The 16835-nt window shown below is 38.2% G+C and overlaps 1 protein-coding gene across 16 annotated transcripts in view; it reads left to right on the top strand.

Annotated features, from left to right (window-relative positions):
- Positions 1-16835, top strand: part of MCTP1 (multiple C2 and transmembrane domain containing 1) — a 508366-nt gene that overhangs the window by 318237 nt on the left and 173294 nt on the right. For all 16 annotated transcript variants that reach the window (XR_004624150.1, XR_004624149.1, XM_034656519.1 and 13 more), the window contains 2 exons: positions 8355-8541; positions 13504-13597. Coding sequence is in view for 14 of the 16 variants with exons in the window: in XM_034656519.1 (XP_034512410.1) it covers positions 8355-8541; positions 13504-13597 (281 nt within the window). In the remaining 2 variants the exon portion in view is untranslated. The remainder of the gene's footprint in view (positions 1-8354; positions 8542-13503; positions 13598-16835) is intronic.

The raw sequence follows: 16835 nt of genomic DNA, 5'->3' as shown, positions 1-16835 counted from the left end.
GGAGAATGTGGGATGTGTAAGTACAGTGTGGCAAGTGGGGAAAACAGCCTTTGACTTTGGATGGTAGCCACATTAATGTTCTCTGCAGGTTGAAGGTCATTGCATTTGACCCTCTGTGGATTCTAACTTGCAACGTTTCCTATTTGTGATACTAATTCGCCAATGACTCTTTTACTTCCCATATAGAATGGAAACAATCCTCCTGCATTAGTCATTTGAAAGCACAAAGACAGCTAGTCAGAAAATTCTAAACTGAAGAGAGTTTTTTCATGAAATCATTACATTTCACCATTTTTCTTCCTAAGGATTGAGTGAAATATTTCATTAGGGAGATCGACAATATTTAAGAAGGGAATGGAATGTGTCATTGATTCTTGTCGTGGTTTTTCATAAAATCAACCTGAGCCAAATATATTAAGATTTCAATCTATTTTCTTTCATGGGTTACTATTCTTTTCTTCTGGAGTTTTCTTGCAAAAGTTTCTACTCAATGCAGTGTTTCTTATACAGTGGGCAAAGCTTCCAAAGCCAGTTTTCATGTACTACCGTGTGCATATTAAATAGTTTACCTTCAAGACAGTGAATGAAGAATTTCACAAGTTTGTGGAAGTATGCTCTGATAAAGCAATCTCCCCAAAGATAGTCAAACAGTGACAACTTCCGACAACAGAAAGGCAAGATTAGTATTAGCGTTTTGTAATGTCAGAGATGGTGTAAAAACTGCGTAATTATGAAACTTGAAAACTCTTTAGTGGTTATGTATTGAAATCTTTAAAATGCAGAGATTCTAAAGAATCACATATTATATTGATTTACAATATGAAAGTTTATGATATATTACGTATTAGTTTTATGAATGGAAAAAAGTTCTCATATATTACAAAATCTCAACAGCTCTAATTTTATTGTTAGATTAGGTCAAAATTATGTAAAATATATGTTTTTTAAAATTACCCCCTGCCCAAGAAATCCTGTAGAGGTTTGTCTGCCTGTTCCGAAGGCTTTGTTTTCAAATGTCTTGCTAATCATGATGGCTTCATAATATCATTAGCTAACACTTGGAAGGCACAGTACACACTCAGAAGTTTATTGTTAACATAGGTGTAAATTTCTATTGCAAATATTATACTTTGATACTTTGGAATTGTTTTGGCTGAGTTCTTGCGAGATCGGGTTATACCACCATTGGTTCGTCAATCAGAAGGTGGCTGACATGGGGCTCAGCTGGGAGAAGTGGTTCGTGGTTCGGCACCTTCTTGTTTATCATTCTGCTCACTTGTGCTTGTTCAATTAGCATTATCTTCCACCCACAGTTTCTTTACTGGGATCTTTTAAAGCCAATTGTCCATTTTGTGAGGATTAGTTCAGTTAAAACTCGATTATATAATCCGTAAATCCACTTAACAAGGCATCTATGAACTGCAGTTCAGTGAAAGCAAGTCAGCAAGTAAGGGGGCCACTGCCAGCCCCTCTATGTTACACAACTCCTACTCTTTTCCAAAATACTTGCAGGCCAGAAGTGATATATCTGGTGCGTGGACCACCTACCTGTGTTAATGCACATATCAAATACTTACAAAGCTTGATTCCTGTCCTATTTTTAAATTACAAAAAAGAAATCCAAATAGCCCTAACATTTACTTCCTGCACCCCAGGGTACTCACATGTATGTATGTGTATATATCCAGGGTGCTGAGCACAAGACTGCTTCATCTGGGAGCATATCATTGGTCACTGGTTTAGAAATAGCAGACAGAAAGGTAAAGGCGGAAAAAGATGGTAAGAACACTGAAATTTTACGCTTTAACTCTTAGAGAGAAATGTCACCAAATAAATGTGACCTATTTCTTTCAAGTGGCTAAATAAATGCATACAGTTTTTAGAAAGCACAAAAAACTTGAGGCTTTTGTATGGAAGTCAGGAATGTTCCAGTTCTTGCCATCATTTAATTTCTCGGAGTCTCAATTTCCCCATTTGTGGAATGAGAGAAAGTAGCTCTGAAATCTTCAGTTTTGAATCTGTTTTGATTCTCTATTGATTGATTTTTTATTTAAATTCAATTAGCCAACTTATAGTACATCATTAGTTTCAGACGTAGTGTTCAATAATTCATCAGTTGAGTGTAACACCCAGTGCTCATCCCATCATGTGCCCTCCTTAAAGCCCATCACCCAAATACCCCCATTCTCCCTCCCTCCTTCCCTATAGCAACGCTCAGTTTGTTTCCTATAGATAAGAGTCTCTCATGGTTTTTCTCCCTCTCTGATGACTTCCCATTCAGTTTTCCCTCCCTTCCACTGTGATCCTCTGTGCTGTTTCTTATATTCCACATATGAGTGAAACCATAGGATAATTGTCTTTCTCTGATTGAATCATTGATTGATTGATGAGTTGGGTTCAGCAGGGATAGTGAGTTTTTAAATTTTCCAGTATTGAACCAAGTCATATGTGCTAATAAAATCACACGCTATATTTAGATAGTACTTTCAACTTTTTAAAGTACTTTCTCACCTATTATGCCTGTGTTCTTACAACTCTATGCAAAGAAGGCATTTTTTAAAAAATTTTATTTACTTATTTATTTATTTTTGAGAGAGAAAGCAGGGTGAGGGGAAGTGGGGGAGGGAGAAGGAAAGAGAATCTCAAGCAGACTCTGAGCTGAGCGCAGAGCCTGACGTGGGACTGGATCTCACAACCTTGACCCGAAAGCAAGAGCAGATGCTGAACTGACTGAGCCACCCAGGCACCCCAAAAGAAGGCATTTTTTTAAAAAAAAATTCCATTTGATGAATGAGAAAAGCTGATGTACAAAACTCTAAGTGGCTTGCATAATATCAGAATGCTAATGAATAAGCTTTATTAAAACTTCGTGTGCTGAACCCCTGGCCATGGACTCTGAAGCCATTTGAACTTTGTTCAGAACAACATGCTAAGTCTCTGGTAGTTCTGGGGAAAAGGAAATGAGGAACCAGAAGGCTTAGCAATGACTGAGTCTACAGAATCTAACGGAGCCTGCCACATAAGGCACTTAAAAAATAACTAATGCATAAATGAGTTAATGAGTGAGTGAAAGAAGTGTTGAAAGAAATCATATCCCTTTCTTTCTAGGAAGACAATATAAGGTGGTAGAATGAGCACATTGCATGTTAGTCCTGGCTCTGCCACTGTCAGCATGGGTAAATTTTTGGTCTCTCTTGATTTCTATATTGTCTATAAGAACTTCAGTACTTTAGAGCACCAACTATATTCCAGGTGCTGTGCTAGGCCCCTGCCACTGAGATGTCTCAGGATACCGGCAGAGAAAGACAACTGCAGGTTATTTCATCGAGAATTGGTAAAAATTTGGCAAGCAAAGATAGAGAGACACATCATCTCAGGCAAAGGGGTTGCCTTGTCCAAACACAAAGAAACAGGTTTAAGCCCTCGCATGGGTGGTGGGAGAATCACAAGCTGTCTGGAATGACTTCAGCAGTCAGTGTGAGTCTGTAGGGGACACACGAGCTGATGGTAGGTCAGGAAGGGCACCACTGCCTCGCCAAGGGGATTTCATGGGTGGTGGGAACTGAGGGGAGGAGCACGGACAGGTTTGTGTTGTAGATATCTGTTATTGAGGGGACTGAATTGTATCAATGGTTTTTGCCGTCACCAGATTCCCTAAGAGCAGAGCTTGAAGCAATGATTAAGTGCTGTTACTTCATTGGGAGGTACAATCCCAAGCACTGAAGGGGAGAAAGAAAGAAGGTAAAACAGGAAAGACTAGGAGGTAACACAAGGCAGTATTTTCCTGGGAGGGCCCCTGTGTTTCAGAGATGTAGCTGGTTGCTGTGCACCCTCTTGGCCACTTGTGGACAGGCTGTATGGAGAATCACACTTTGAAGCACTCTATGAGAGGGAAGGAGGTATGAGGAGGTACCTTCCTATCTCCTATTCCATCAATCTCAATTCACCCCTCGAGAAGACACTTCTGCATTGTTTCATCTAGTTTCTTTGACCAGTGATCAGGGAGCCAGATCCCACAACCCACAGTGTGGCTTTTTAGTCAAGCGTAGAAACAGTCTTAGAAGCCAGAAACTTGGGGCTTGTGGCCATTGGGCCTATATGCACGGTGGCAGCCAAGTGGAGCACCCGGCTTATTTTGGCAAGTGAATTTTGAGCCAGTCCTAGGCAAAAGCCACATGAAGACCCAAGCACAGTTAATTGGTCATGGTGCTGGGATGAAAGGCAGTCCCTTGGGAAGGCACAGCCAAAGTCACAGCTGTAGCAAAGCAGGCAGCAGAGGACCCAGGAGGCCGTGGCTCCAGGCGAATCTAAGAGGATGAAAGATGTATCTACCAAACCTACAAGTGGAACATCGATATGAAACGGACGTTCGAGGAGTTGTCCTTTGAACCAGAGAGAAGGATCCACACACTATTTTTCACCCTTCTCCCCTCCATGGTGAATTTTGAGGTACCCCTTAGTGTTCCTTGGAAGACAATTTCAAATAGATTGGATTATCTGCCTTCTAGCATCAGATTACGACTTTTGGGGGGGGGTGATACATTTGAGGAATGATATTTCATTGCCTATAAGATGAATTTGTTCTCTTAGTTGTTTGGTTTGCGGAATTGCAAAGGGAAGACGTAAACAAGGTAAACATGGGTAGAGTTGTAGCAAAGTGTAATTTGGCGTTTTCAGGAATTTTAAGTTCATCTAGTTCAATTACCTCATATCACAGATGAGAAAACTGGAATTCAGGAGGGTAAGTTGTCTTGGAAAAGGTCATGCAACTAATTAGTGGCAGATGGAGGGCTGAAAGCAAGGGATTCTGACTCCCGATCCTGAGCTCTTTTCCCTGTATACATAGCTGTGTATGTACTTCATGAATTTGCTTCAGTACTTTTTAAATTTTGCATTTCATTTTGATAACAATTTGAATCTATTAATTTATGTCTATCCTGACCATCCAGATTACCACCGAGGACTTTTATATCCAAACTGTAGTGCACCCTTTCTTTCTTTAGGGCATGACAGTACAGGTGAACTAAATACAGGTGAATCAGCCTGTTGGGCGGCTATACCAGATCACCGCAGACTGGCTGGTTGTAAACAACAGCAATGTATTTCTCACAGCTCTAGAGGCTGGCATGTCCAAGATCAAAACACCAGCAGATTCTGTGTCTGGTTTCCTGGTTCACAGACTACTGTGTTTTCTCTGTGTCCTCCAATGGCCGAAGGGGTGAGGGATCCTCTGGGGCCTCTTTTATGAGGGCACTAATCTCATTCATGAAGGCTCCACCCTCAGGACCTAATCACCTCCCAAAGGCCCCACCTCCTAATACCATCACACTCAACAGTAGGTTTCAACATATGAATTTCGGAGATAAACATTCAAGCCATGGCGCTGACCTATGGGAATAAGTCCTGGATTCACTTTGCAATAGACTTTTGCAGGAGTTGCTTATTTGCACATATTTATTCAACAGCAACAAAGGAGTAGCAAAGGCCTTTTTTCTACCAAATTCCAGCAATAATTTGATTTAATGCTCATTTAATGTAGTATCAGTGATGCTATAATGCTAACTTTTTTCTCAAGTTAACAAGACAATTTTGTTCAATTATCAGGTGACATTTCATTTAAAATAGCATCTAAGGATTACTCCTGAGCAGAGTTTTTAAATGAATAAGAGAGCTGACTAACCCAAACTAGCAAAAAGAACCTTGGAGTCATTAATACTCTCTTCTAATATGTTTATATAAGTAGGCATTTTCTATATTGGAGTTATTAAAGTCAATATTCTGAAACACTAAATATAGGACAGGATCTGAAACTATCTCTACTCAAATACCCGTTTTAAAACTTTAGTTGCAGCATAATCTTCCCTATAAATTTACAATGTCAAATTTTATTAGTTTCATAGTTTTAAAAATTTGATTTGTATATTTTTCTGATTTTATCTTCCTATAAGAGCAATAACTTACAGTCTTCTTCCATAGCTTATATATATTTTAAAAGTAGAAAAATAACATAGTTCCATACTTGAAAACTGAGGTAATTTTTGCTGTTAGAAACAAGTGCAGATTTCATCCAGTTTAAGAACCACTGCAAGTAGATCCACCTTGTTCTGGTGTGCACAGTTACCTAGTGAAGACTAGCCCAGGAAAAAGCCTAGAGCTTGGAGTCCATTGTTCCAAGTTCAGGTCCTAGCTCTGCTAACAACTAATCGTATATCTTCATTAAGTCATGTCGCTTCTCTGGACTTTAGTTTTCTTATTGCTAAATTAAGGAGATTGTGAGGGCCTCATATACCTATGCCTGTTTGAACCAGATACAGAATTAAGTGAAATAATGTAAATAATAGACACTATTAGGGACAGAAATTAAGTCAGAGGACATTTACTCTGTCTTAAAATGTTTTTAATTCAAAACTTTTTTTAGCACTACAAGCAAAACCAACACATCCGTGGACCAGATGTGATCTGAAAGTTGCCAGTTTGCAACTCGTGGACTAAATCATCTTTAGGGCACTTCCCCCAACTCTAGCGCATCAAACACAATGACTCTAACAGAAATGAAGAGTAGGCCAGCATCCGGAGGACCTGTGTAAAATGGTAATGGCCATAGAAGGAAACCTCCCAGAAGGCTTCAGTGTATTTTAGGAGTGGCGCAGTGTCATACCAAAGAGTAAGGCAAGGACAGGATTGGGAAATGCAGGATCCAAATGAGTGAAGGACCTTTCTTGTTCCCAGCTTTATCCAACCAAAAGTACTGAGTGAATTGTAACCCATGTTGGATTCTCTAGTATCATACTCCCAATCTAATCCAAAGATTCATTTACATTCCACAAACTCCAGGCGAGACACTCTGCCAGTTACTGGAAAGAGCCGTAGAAAACCATATTGACATTTTTCCTTTTTATTAGAGAATGCATTTGATTGGTTGGTGTTCACCATTGCACCTTCCTCCTCAATTTGGTCCAAGTGTTATTGACAAGAACTTAATTCCAATTAGACAAGGATTTGGTATGTTTCTTCAGCCTTCAGAGTTTAAGGAGACAGTGTGAAAGTATTTTGAAATGCATGTTGTATTCGCAGAAACAATGAGGGTATTTGATATACGTTCTCACTTTAGGAAGATGTTTTCCAGACTTGGTACAGACTCTGATTTCCTGCTTTCTTTCAACAATTAACATTGACACCCACGAACTTTCTGTCTCTGACCAGGGTGTTGCTTTTTCTTTTCATTTCTTGCATCTGTACTCCTCTTCCTCTCAATTGTTTCAGTCCCAGCTATCTCGCTTGTCATTTTTAATAGGCACAGATAAAAGGAAAATGGCAGACTTTGGTTTAATTTCTAAATTTATTCACACGAAAGAGATGCTTGAACCCAACTATAAGCTTTGAGGCCCTAGTCATAGAAATTTAATTTAAAAGTAAAGCAATAGACAATAAATGGAGTAAAGAATTAGAATGAACAAAAATTTAATCAGTCCCTGGTAGCTGACTCCCATGTTTATAATATGTTACCACATGTATGCTTACAGTTGACTATTTCCTGTTTTAAATGCCTTTTGTTCATACCTACCTCCTTTCTCTCAGTTTATTGGTTTTGTGATCACCTTAGTATCTTTCTCTTCCAAACCAATGGACATTTTTATGAAAAGAGTTTGCAAGGTGTTTAGCTCTGAGAGAAGAGCTTATCAAGCATGGGCTGCCATGTTATGAAACGTCTTTTAGAAAAACGCTAGTACATAACCCTTGAACTGTAACATTTTGGGAAGATTTGTTTTTATTTGGATTTATGTGTGGTGTTCTATGAATAAACTGTCATGGTTTTAAAAATGTAAAACTTATGGCATCATCAAAGTACATATTCTATTCATTGCTTAATAACATTTATGAAGGAAAGAAGAACCCCGTTGTTTAAAAACCTACACAAGAGTTCAGATTCTCAGTGGTTTGCCTCTCCAGACAGCTCATGGTAATCTTTCTGTCGGCAAAGCCCCACTACGCTAGGCCATCCAGGATTGAAAGTCCCTTCTGACTTAATGAATACGGTGACAATGGGTAGTAATAGAATCAGATAAACATGTTTTTTGTATCTTACAGAAATAAGAAATTGGACACTAAAAATAATCATGGTCTAAATTTTGTGAAGAAAGTGTGCTGAATGAAAGATGTATTCTTCCAGTGGCTCAAACAGTATTTCTATTGATTTATCTTTCACATAGCTCTGAGCAGCCTGCACTTTCACTGTTTGATGGAAAAAAAAAAAAAAAAAAAAAAAAAAAAGGAAGGAAGGAGGGAAAGAGAAGAAAAGAAAAAAGGGAAAGGGAAAGGAAAGCCATTTACTAATTCAAAACATTTGTTTCCAGGTGCCAGGTGGACCTGTCGGCCCTCAGTAGGGAACAGACACACAAATTGGAGTTGCAGCTGGAAGAGGGTGAGGGACACCTGGTACTACTGGTCACCCTGACAGCTTCGGCCACAGTCAGCATCTCTGACCTCTCGGTCAACTCCCTGGAGGACCAGAAAGAACGGGAGGAAATCTTAAGGAGATATGTACGTATGTAACCCTCCTAATTCAGGGTCATGTGTGACGAGCTGAGGTGGTAAATGATTTACTTGGAGTGACAGAAGTACATCTGAAGGGCTGTGTGACAGTTGAGTCAGCAAAAACAGAGAGCTGGGCAAATGCAAACGCCGTTCCCCTGAGGTCTGCCCACCTGCTCTTCTCTAGAGCCTCTTCCAAAGCGAGCTCTAGATTCTGAGCCTCTCCGCAGGGATTTTGTCATGCAGCACAACTATCATGCAAGGCAACTTCTCATAAAGGAAAGTCAAGTATACAGAACATTACCACAAAATTAATTCATTGACCCTTTGTAATTGCAATTAAGAGTTCTTTGTCTTTCCAAGTTTGAGGTGGAATTAATGACACCTACATTAATTAGTAGCTTGGTAATGAGAGGATATTCACAGAAAGAATTTTTATTTCAACTGCTTAGAAAAGCCTCACTTCATTCCTTTATCTTATTTTAATTGAATGTGAAATATAATTAAAAGGAAGCCTCCTTCCCTTTGGATCATTTGAGGAGTGATAGGGTGGAATAGTGAGTCACTATAGTAAGCACCCTTCTCAAATTTCACCAAACCAGAATATTCACACCCAAATCGACCTATTTCCCAGCATCCTCACACTATGCATTTACCACCATGTAGTTTTCTTGAGTCAACAGAGAGGGGAGCTCTTACTCCACCATTCTCTCCCGATGGAGTCTCGGAAAAGTGAATGCCTTGGTACCCATGAAGCTGGGGAAGAAAAGCTTTTCCACTTAAAATTACAAAGCTTGTCTTGTACAATGCTGCCAGGTGTTTAGAAGGCTCCTCTAGACATTCAGCCATGAAACCAAGCTCTGACTAACAAAGAACTGCTTAATTTTTTTTTTTTTTAGATTCTAAAATATTCCTATTCGCTGACTGACATCCCTCCAATAACTGAATTTAATAAAGATGTACCTTATCAGGCTGTGCAGATAACATGGAGTGCTGGTACTAATGCTCTACAATATTCTTCAAACAGATTAGCAGGATGTGGGCTTCAGCAAATTTATTCTGGCTATCTCCACCGAATCAGCTGTCTGCTAATGCTTGTACAACTCATCCACCAATGGTGTTATCACAAACAGTTTAATAGAGGTGACTTAGCAAGGCTAAATAGTATATATTTTTAAACCACCTAAGAGCCCAGCATATTGTTGGGTATCTTCTAATATGCAATTGCAATTATGAGAATTATTTCACATTTTGGTACCCACAAAAACATGTTCTCCTGTTACCAGGAGTGAGCTTTGTGAGTTGAAACGATTTTAAAGGAATTAATTGGTATATTAATATCAAAATTCTAGGTATTATGATACTGTATTTTATGGATTAATATTTGATACTATCCCATATATTAGGATGATAGTGCAGGCTACGTAATTAGGACTAATCCAACTATTATTGATTCTTTTTTTTTTTTCTTTTTGCCAGATGGGTTTCCTTAAATCGGCCATTTCCATTCAGAATTTGAATATTTGTTTCCGCACCTTCTTTCAAATGTTAGTTATTATTTGAATAAAATATAAAATATTATGTGGATGCCCTGGTTAATTCTCTGATTACATGCTGCTCAACATATTAAAAAGTGAACCATATTTAAATTTTTTTTTTTAGCCCTGCATTGCAACATAGGCCTGTATCTCCCTGTAGAGACGTAGTTTCTACGATGCTACTGTATGCAGCGTAGCACATGTGTTATAATTGCTCATAGCAATACAAGGACAGAGACCTATACTTTATGGTTTTGTCATGTTTCCTTTTGATTTCACAGACTATGAGATGAGTGAATGCTGTATCATGTCTGAAACATCACTTGTTTCAGAGAAACACATAGAGGAGGTTATTTGGGGAATTATTTATATGTTTTCCCGGGAGAACATGCATATTTTTTAAAATTTAGGCAAAACTTATGAATGTGATTTGGCACTGGCCATAGTGAGGAAAGTAAATGAATTGCCCCTTGAAAAAGCTCTCCATTTCTGTCATTCAGTTGTTCATTGTGAAGCCTCGAAGCCCCGCAAATTAAACAGACATTACTGTGTGAGCCATTATTTGATCACTTCTTTCTGAAAAGATGGCTAATTCCATTTTTCTTTTTTTTTTTTTTCTTTTTGGGCGGGGGGAGGAAGGCAGGGAAGGTCACTAGGGGGCGGGTAGTAATGGGTAGTAGCCCAAGAGCGATTATATGACCTTTTCAGGACGGGTATGCTGAACCCTTGCTCCCCCTTGTCACAGTTTAAAAACCAGAGGAGCTAGTTTAGAGAAGAAGTTGTTAGCATTCCATTTTTATTATGACATTTCACAGTCATCTGATTTAATGTCCCTTGACCGGATTGTCCACCGTGAGACGATGGGCTTGAAATGTTATTTAGAGCATTGATAAAAGGTGAGCGGTTCTAAGATGACAGCGAGTCATAAGGCTGGTGGTGTGACATTAATTTTCTCCATAACAGAGATGGAATAAGACGTCACGGTGACAAGCTGTCAATCAGCCCTGGCCCCTCAGAGCATCTCGATGCCATAGGATGGGGTATTGCCTCTCCTGTAATAGAGCTGAACTGAGATGCTCTCCCTGACAGCTGCTGCAGCCATAGAGAAAATATATTATACAGCCTTTCATTAAAAAAATAAAGAGGACTCCTCTCCAGAGCATTTCAATCTTTTCCCATCTATTGAGGCCTGAAAGGATTCACAGCAAATCATAGATTCCTCTGCTATGGAAATTTCTGGCTTCAGAAGCCATCCAGGTTTTGAGGCCTTCTAAAATAACCATAAATAACAAGGCAGGAATGCCTCTTGATGAAGCATTCCTGAAAGGTATATTTTTAAACTGATATATTTAAGTTTTTTGCTTTTTTTTTTTTTTTTTTTTGGAATTCTTATTATAAGCGATGTGTCACTGGCCTAAACAGTTGAAGCTGGCAATAAATTCCTGAGTGTCAGCTGACTGGAGGAAAGAAACCCTTCAAACAATAATTACCCCTCCAAATGAGAAGCAGAACATTGGAGCCAAAACGTCAGATATTATGTGTCTGTGCAGGGAGGTTACTAGTATGAAACAGTTCTCAGCCCGAGGACTGATGAGATTTGTTTTAGACACAGTGAAACTTGGTCAAAATTGCTCCCAAAAATTAAAGGACAGAAACCTTTTGATAAAACTCTTCTCTGTCATTAGGATAGGAGACTTACCTGGTTCATAACACTCAGGAAGTTCTGAGATAAGGAGGAGCTTCTCAAACCTGATGTTACTGTATCAGAAAGACAACATGCCAACAGACCTCTGAACTATAATACTACTGTCTGAAGTTCCCACTGTTAAACCCTTAATTTACAGGAATTTAAATAGAGGAAGAGATGCGTTTTTCCTGAGCCCTGTCATCTTGTGGTTTCAATAGATTTTGGGGTGATAAACAGCTGTTTAAAAACAATACAAGATTAAGAGCTAATTCTGTGCTCAACGCTCTTAATAGTTAGGTGCTGAGATTACCCATCTAACTGCACTTCCTCCTCTCAATATACCAAGGTCATAGCATCAGTGTACACAATGACTAGTCATACAGGACTGATCGGGTTAATATCTCAGTAAGCTTCTGCTTGTCAGTATTCTCACATCCTTAAAACTAGGACAGGGATGTTCTTTAGTAACAGTTTAATAACTTTGTTATGCTCCATGGTCTTAAAGCATTTTAGGGATTACAATACAGAAGTACCTTTGATTTACTGAGTAGAAATGCTAGTCTTATCATAGGAAAAATGCTAGGAAGCATAAATAAGCAAATGCATATAACTGTTCTCTATCAATACTTCATCTTTAAATATTTGTGCCCATTAATTAGAGTTCTGAATTAGCACATCGGTATCCCTCTTTAATGCCTTTGGGTACTGTACTTCCCAAAGCACTACCACTATTAATTTATAACATTAAATAGGTTTATCCTTTGGATCTGATTCTTCTATTGAAATTTCCCTACCTCTATACACACTACAATGGCAAATAAAATTGCAAACTTAAGAAAAATTATTCATCACTTTTGAATTTATTTTTAGTGATCAATTTGAACTTATTTTAGAAGTTATATATGATTTTTTCCTAAAAGGTTCATAGAACTATGTAAATCTTTCAATCAAATATTAGAAAACAGTATTTCAGTTATTTAACCCTCATCTAGCACATGCAATTTCCAAAACTCACCAAGAAGAAAAGAATAAAAGAAATATTAATATTGACTTTTTTTTCAAGATTTTATTTATTTATTTGACAGAGATAGAGACAGCCAGCAAGAGAGGGAACACAAGCAGGGGGAGTGGGAGAGGAAGAAGCAGGCTCCCAGCAGAGGAGCCTGATGTGGGGCTTGATCCCAGAACACCGGGATCATGCTCCGAACCGAAGGCAGACACTTAATGCCTGAGCCACCCAGGTGCCCCTAATATTGACTTTCTTAATCTTAAGGGCTGACGTGCATTACATGATGAACCACCTCAGACTCAGTATTAACAATCGTTAGTCTCCAAACCATCGTGCCCATAGATGACAGATTTCTTGGAGAGCTGCAGTAAAGGAGATTGAAGGAAGAAAGTAGGCATATCCTATTCTATAATTCATTGTTCACCATCTACTGATAATTATTTACGGGGAAGAAATGGGGAAGAATTCTTTATTCTTTTACAAAGTCTGGTGTAGCAACAGTTATCTACATCAATACGTGTGTGTGTGTGTGTCTGTGTGTGTGTGTGTGTGTGTGTCTACATGTAGGTGCATGTTAATGATGGTGGAAGGGTAATCTGTATTGAAGAAACACAAATATCCCTTTGAATCATGTATGCAGCATCCTGAGATCAACCACAAAACTTAGTGTTTCCTCACACACTCTTGGGGACCCTCTAGGACCTTTCTTTTCTAACACTGACGTTGGGGTCTTTCAGAGCCCATTGCGGATATTTCACAACCTGAAGGATGTGGGATTTCTCCAGGTGAAAGTAATCAGAGCAGAAGGGTTGATGGTCGCTGATGTCACAGGTAAGAAATGACACAATTCTATTGTCTATATTTATTTATATATGTGATTTCTAATAGATACATTATATAATATAATATATATTCATAGTATTTATTGTATGTGATACATACATCTTGAGCAGCATGCAGGGTCCATACCATTTAATGACTAAACTCTTCATGTCACCTGACAAGATCATCAAAGTAAATAATATAAATACAAAGTTTCAGGTTTGATCTTACAAGAATTGCCAACCACCCAATTTTTATACTGTTTCTGCTTTTTGAAAGAAGGGTGATGTATTAAAAACAAACAATAAAGAGTAAAATAACTTCTGAATTGTTGCCTTTTCCAAAGTTTGGCCAATGCGGCAGGAATATTTCTTCCGGGTTTCATCATTTTGGCATCTTGGAATAATGGTATATCTTCTCTCGGGAAATATCAGCTTCCCCCAGATGATATCATAGCATCAACACTTACAAAGTCCAATACATGTGAAATCTGTTGCATAGTTTACTGAAAATTTTAGATACAAATTACTCAATTACTTGGTATGTACTCCTGGCATCTCGGTTGCTGGTTCAATTTTTTGGTTGTTAAAATTCCTTAGCACATCCCAGGGATAATTCTGGATCTAAACTAAGCACCTATGTTGTTCTAAAATTTTTAACCAGGAAATGGGCCTGTAAAAACACTGAAATCAGTCTTATCTCTTAAAGCTTCCTGATTTGGATATCACTGTTTCTATGAGGTGTTAATTAACTAGTGATAATTATTTCATCAATTTCCAGCATGAAATCGCTGTTTTGAATTTGCAATTATGTGACCATTCCTTTACTCTTTAATTTCATATGTTTTGGGGCATACTTATACCATTCCTTAAGTTGTCTATCTCAAGTTAGATAACAGATAGGACTGACTTGGCCAATTTTTGTTTAAATTTTTTTTTAAGATTTTATTTATTTATTTGACAGAGATAGAGACAGCCAGTGAGAGAGGGAACACAAGCAGGGGGAATGGGAGAGGAAGAAGCAGGCTCATAGCAGAGGAGCCTGATGTGGGGCTTGATCCCATAACGCTGGGATCACGCCCTGAGCCGAAGGCAGACGCTTAACTGCTGTGCCACCCAGGCGCCCCAATTTTTGTTTAAATATTGCTCTTCCTGAAAGAAAGCATCCACTTATTATTTGTAGAAATATGCTTCCCATTGTGAATATTCAGCAAGTTGATCCTAATAAGGTAGTGGACTTATCTGAAAGGGAGAAATGCACTTTTCCTACCATCTAAGAGCTTGCAAGTCTGTTATCTGATAGTTGGTACCCTTTTTTAATTCATCAGATCTAAACAGAACAGCATCAAAACCAAATTAAAAGATGACATGCATTAAAACTAAAATAGCAGATGTCTGCTCCAGAATGGTAATATTTTTAAATTTTTAATATTTGCATAGTATCAAGTGACTGTTTATTGTGTGATAAAAATGTTGAGAGTTTACAGTTTCTTTAAACAGGTGATTATCAACTCATTTGTAACCATGAAGATAGTAACAACTGTCAAATACTCTTTCAAAATAGGCATATTGGAAAGTAGTGGGGGAGAGGGTAGTTTATAATCTTTTTGCATGTATGCTGACTTGCTTCCTTATACTGAACAATTAGTGAACATTAAGTTTATTCATCTTTCTTACTTCTGATGTGGTTATACTCAAATTAATCTGGACATAATGATTTTTTTTCTTTTATTATGTTGCATTTAGTATTAGAACCAATAGTCAATGATGAATGATTGATTAACTGCTCTTTTTTTTTTAAGATGTATTTATTTATTTATTTGAGAGAGAAAGAGGGAGAGAGAGAATGGGGGGAGAGGAGTAGAGGGAGAGGGAAACTCAAGCAGAGTCCACACTGAGCACAGAGCCCAACTCGGGGCTTGATTTTGTGATCCTGAGATCACGACCTGAGCTGAAACCAAGAGTCTGATGTGTAACCAATACGCCACCCAGGCACCCCAGTAATTGCTCTTTTTTTGTTCAATGTGAACATTAACTTAAAGACTGGAATAGGAGCTCAGTATTGCTTTCACATGCAGAGGGTACACCTAGCCTCTGATTCCCCGAAGCGGGTAAATTCAGAATGTGACATTCACCATCATGGGAGGCACCTTCAATTTTCTACGGGATTTTCGGGGGGGGAGGGGAGCCCTCAGTGTTGAGCTGAAAACCTCTGAAGATGGGGAGAAAGGCCTAAAATAATCAATATCTCAGGGGGCACCTAAGTGCTAAGAATTATTACTGAACATTTTTAGGGGGCACAATAATTTCTTATACAAATATTCAAGTCCCATTCACTTCAAAAGCTTAGCTACCTGCCCATTACACAAGTTGAATGCAATTATATAAGTTTGTTTCTCTTAGAAAGAAGCTGTCATTGCTCTTAAAACTTCATGAATATGCAAACTATGTTAACCTGCTTGGCCTATATGCCACTATGGAAGTTAAAGTACATGTTCTTTCAAAGCTGTAAAAAATAGATATATTTCCTTCCTAATGGTTCTATGTAAATTAATGTGAATAACAATAGCCTTTTCCCTAGGGATTCAATGAGGACATAATTTTGATCTGATAAAATGAACTTTAATTTGGGGAATACTAAGTAACAGATTCTCCATTTTTTTCCCTCTAGTTTTAGGGATATAAATCTAATGATTCCTCATTCCACACTGACCTTATAATCTAATGTGCTCTGAATTGAACAAGAGAGATGTTGAACTATTCAGGGGCAAGAGGATAATTCAGTCTTTGACCTTGCTCACTCTTGGACCTTTTGTGGTCTTTATGACATTTGTGATGGTGGCAGAAACTGAGGACCATGTGTTTAAGTGAGAAATGTCTGAATATGCTACTATTTTTTTAATGATCTTCACCTCTGGAAAGGATAAATATTTATGTGTAAACTGATCCTTCCCGGTCTTTACCATTAAATTTGGAGCTCAAATAAGCTCTTTGTAGACTTTCTGTTTTACTTGTTCAAAGAAGAACTTTAAAAATATATTGTACATCTCAGTGGATAATCATAGGCTCTACAAGATATTCAGCAACAGTTTGAAAAACGGAAATTGAGTCAATGGTGCTGTCTTCAAATCCTCAAATTAGCATCCATTTAGAAATGTTGTGGATGGAGAGAGGAGATTTTAAATCACTGATAGCTCTCTGAGCTAAGCAGAGTATTTTATGACCTGCTATAAATGAGGCTATTACTA

The sequence above is a fragment of the Ailuropoda melanoleuca genome, chromosome 3 (genome assembly GCF_002007445.2).
Source record: "Ailuropoda melanoleuca isolate Jingjing chromosome 3, ASM200744v2, whole genome shotgun sequence".
In the NCBI taxonomy this organism is placed as follows: Eukaryota; Metazoa; Chordata; class Mammalia; order Carnivora; family Ursidae; genus Ailuropoda; species Ailuropoda melanoleuca.
Note: the sequence above shows the minus strand (reverse complement) of the source record. Positions and strands in the feature narration are given on the sequence as shown.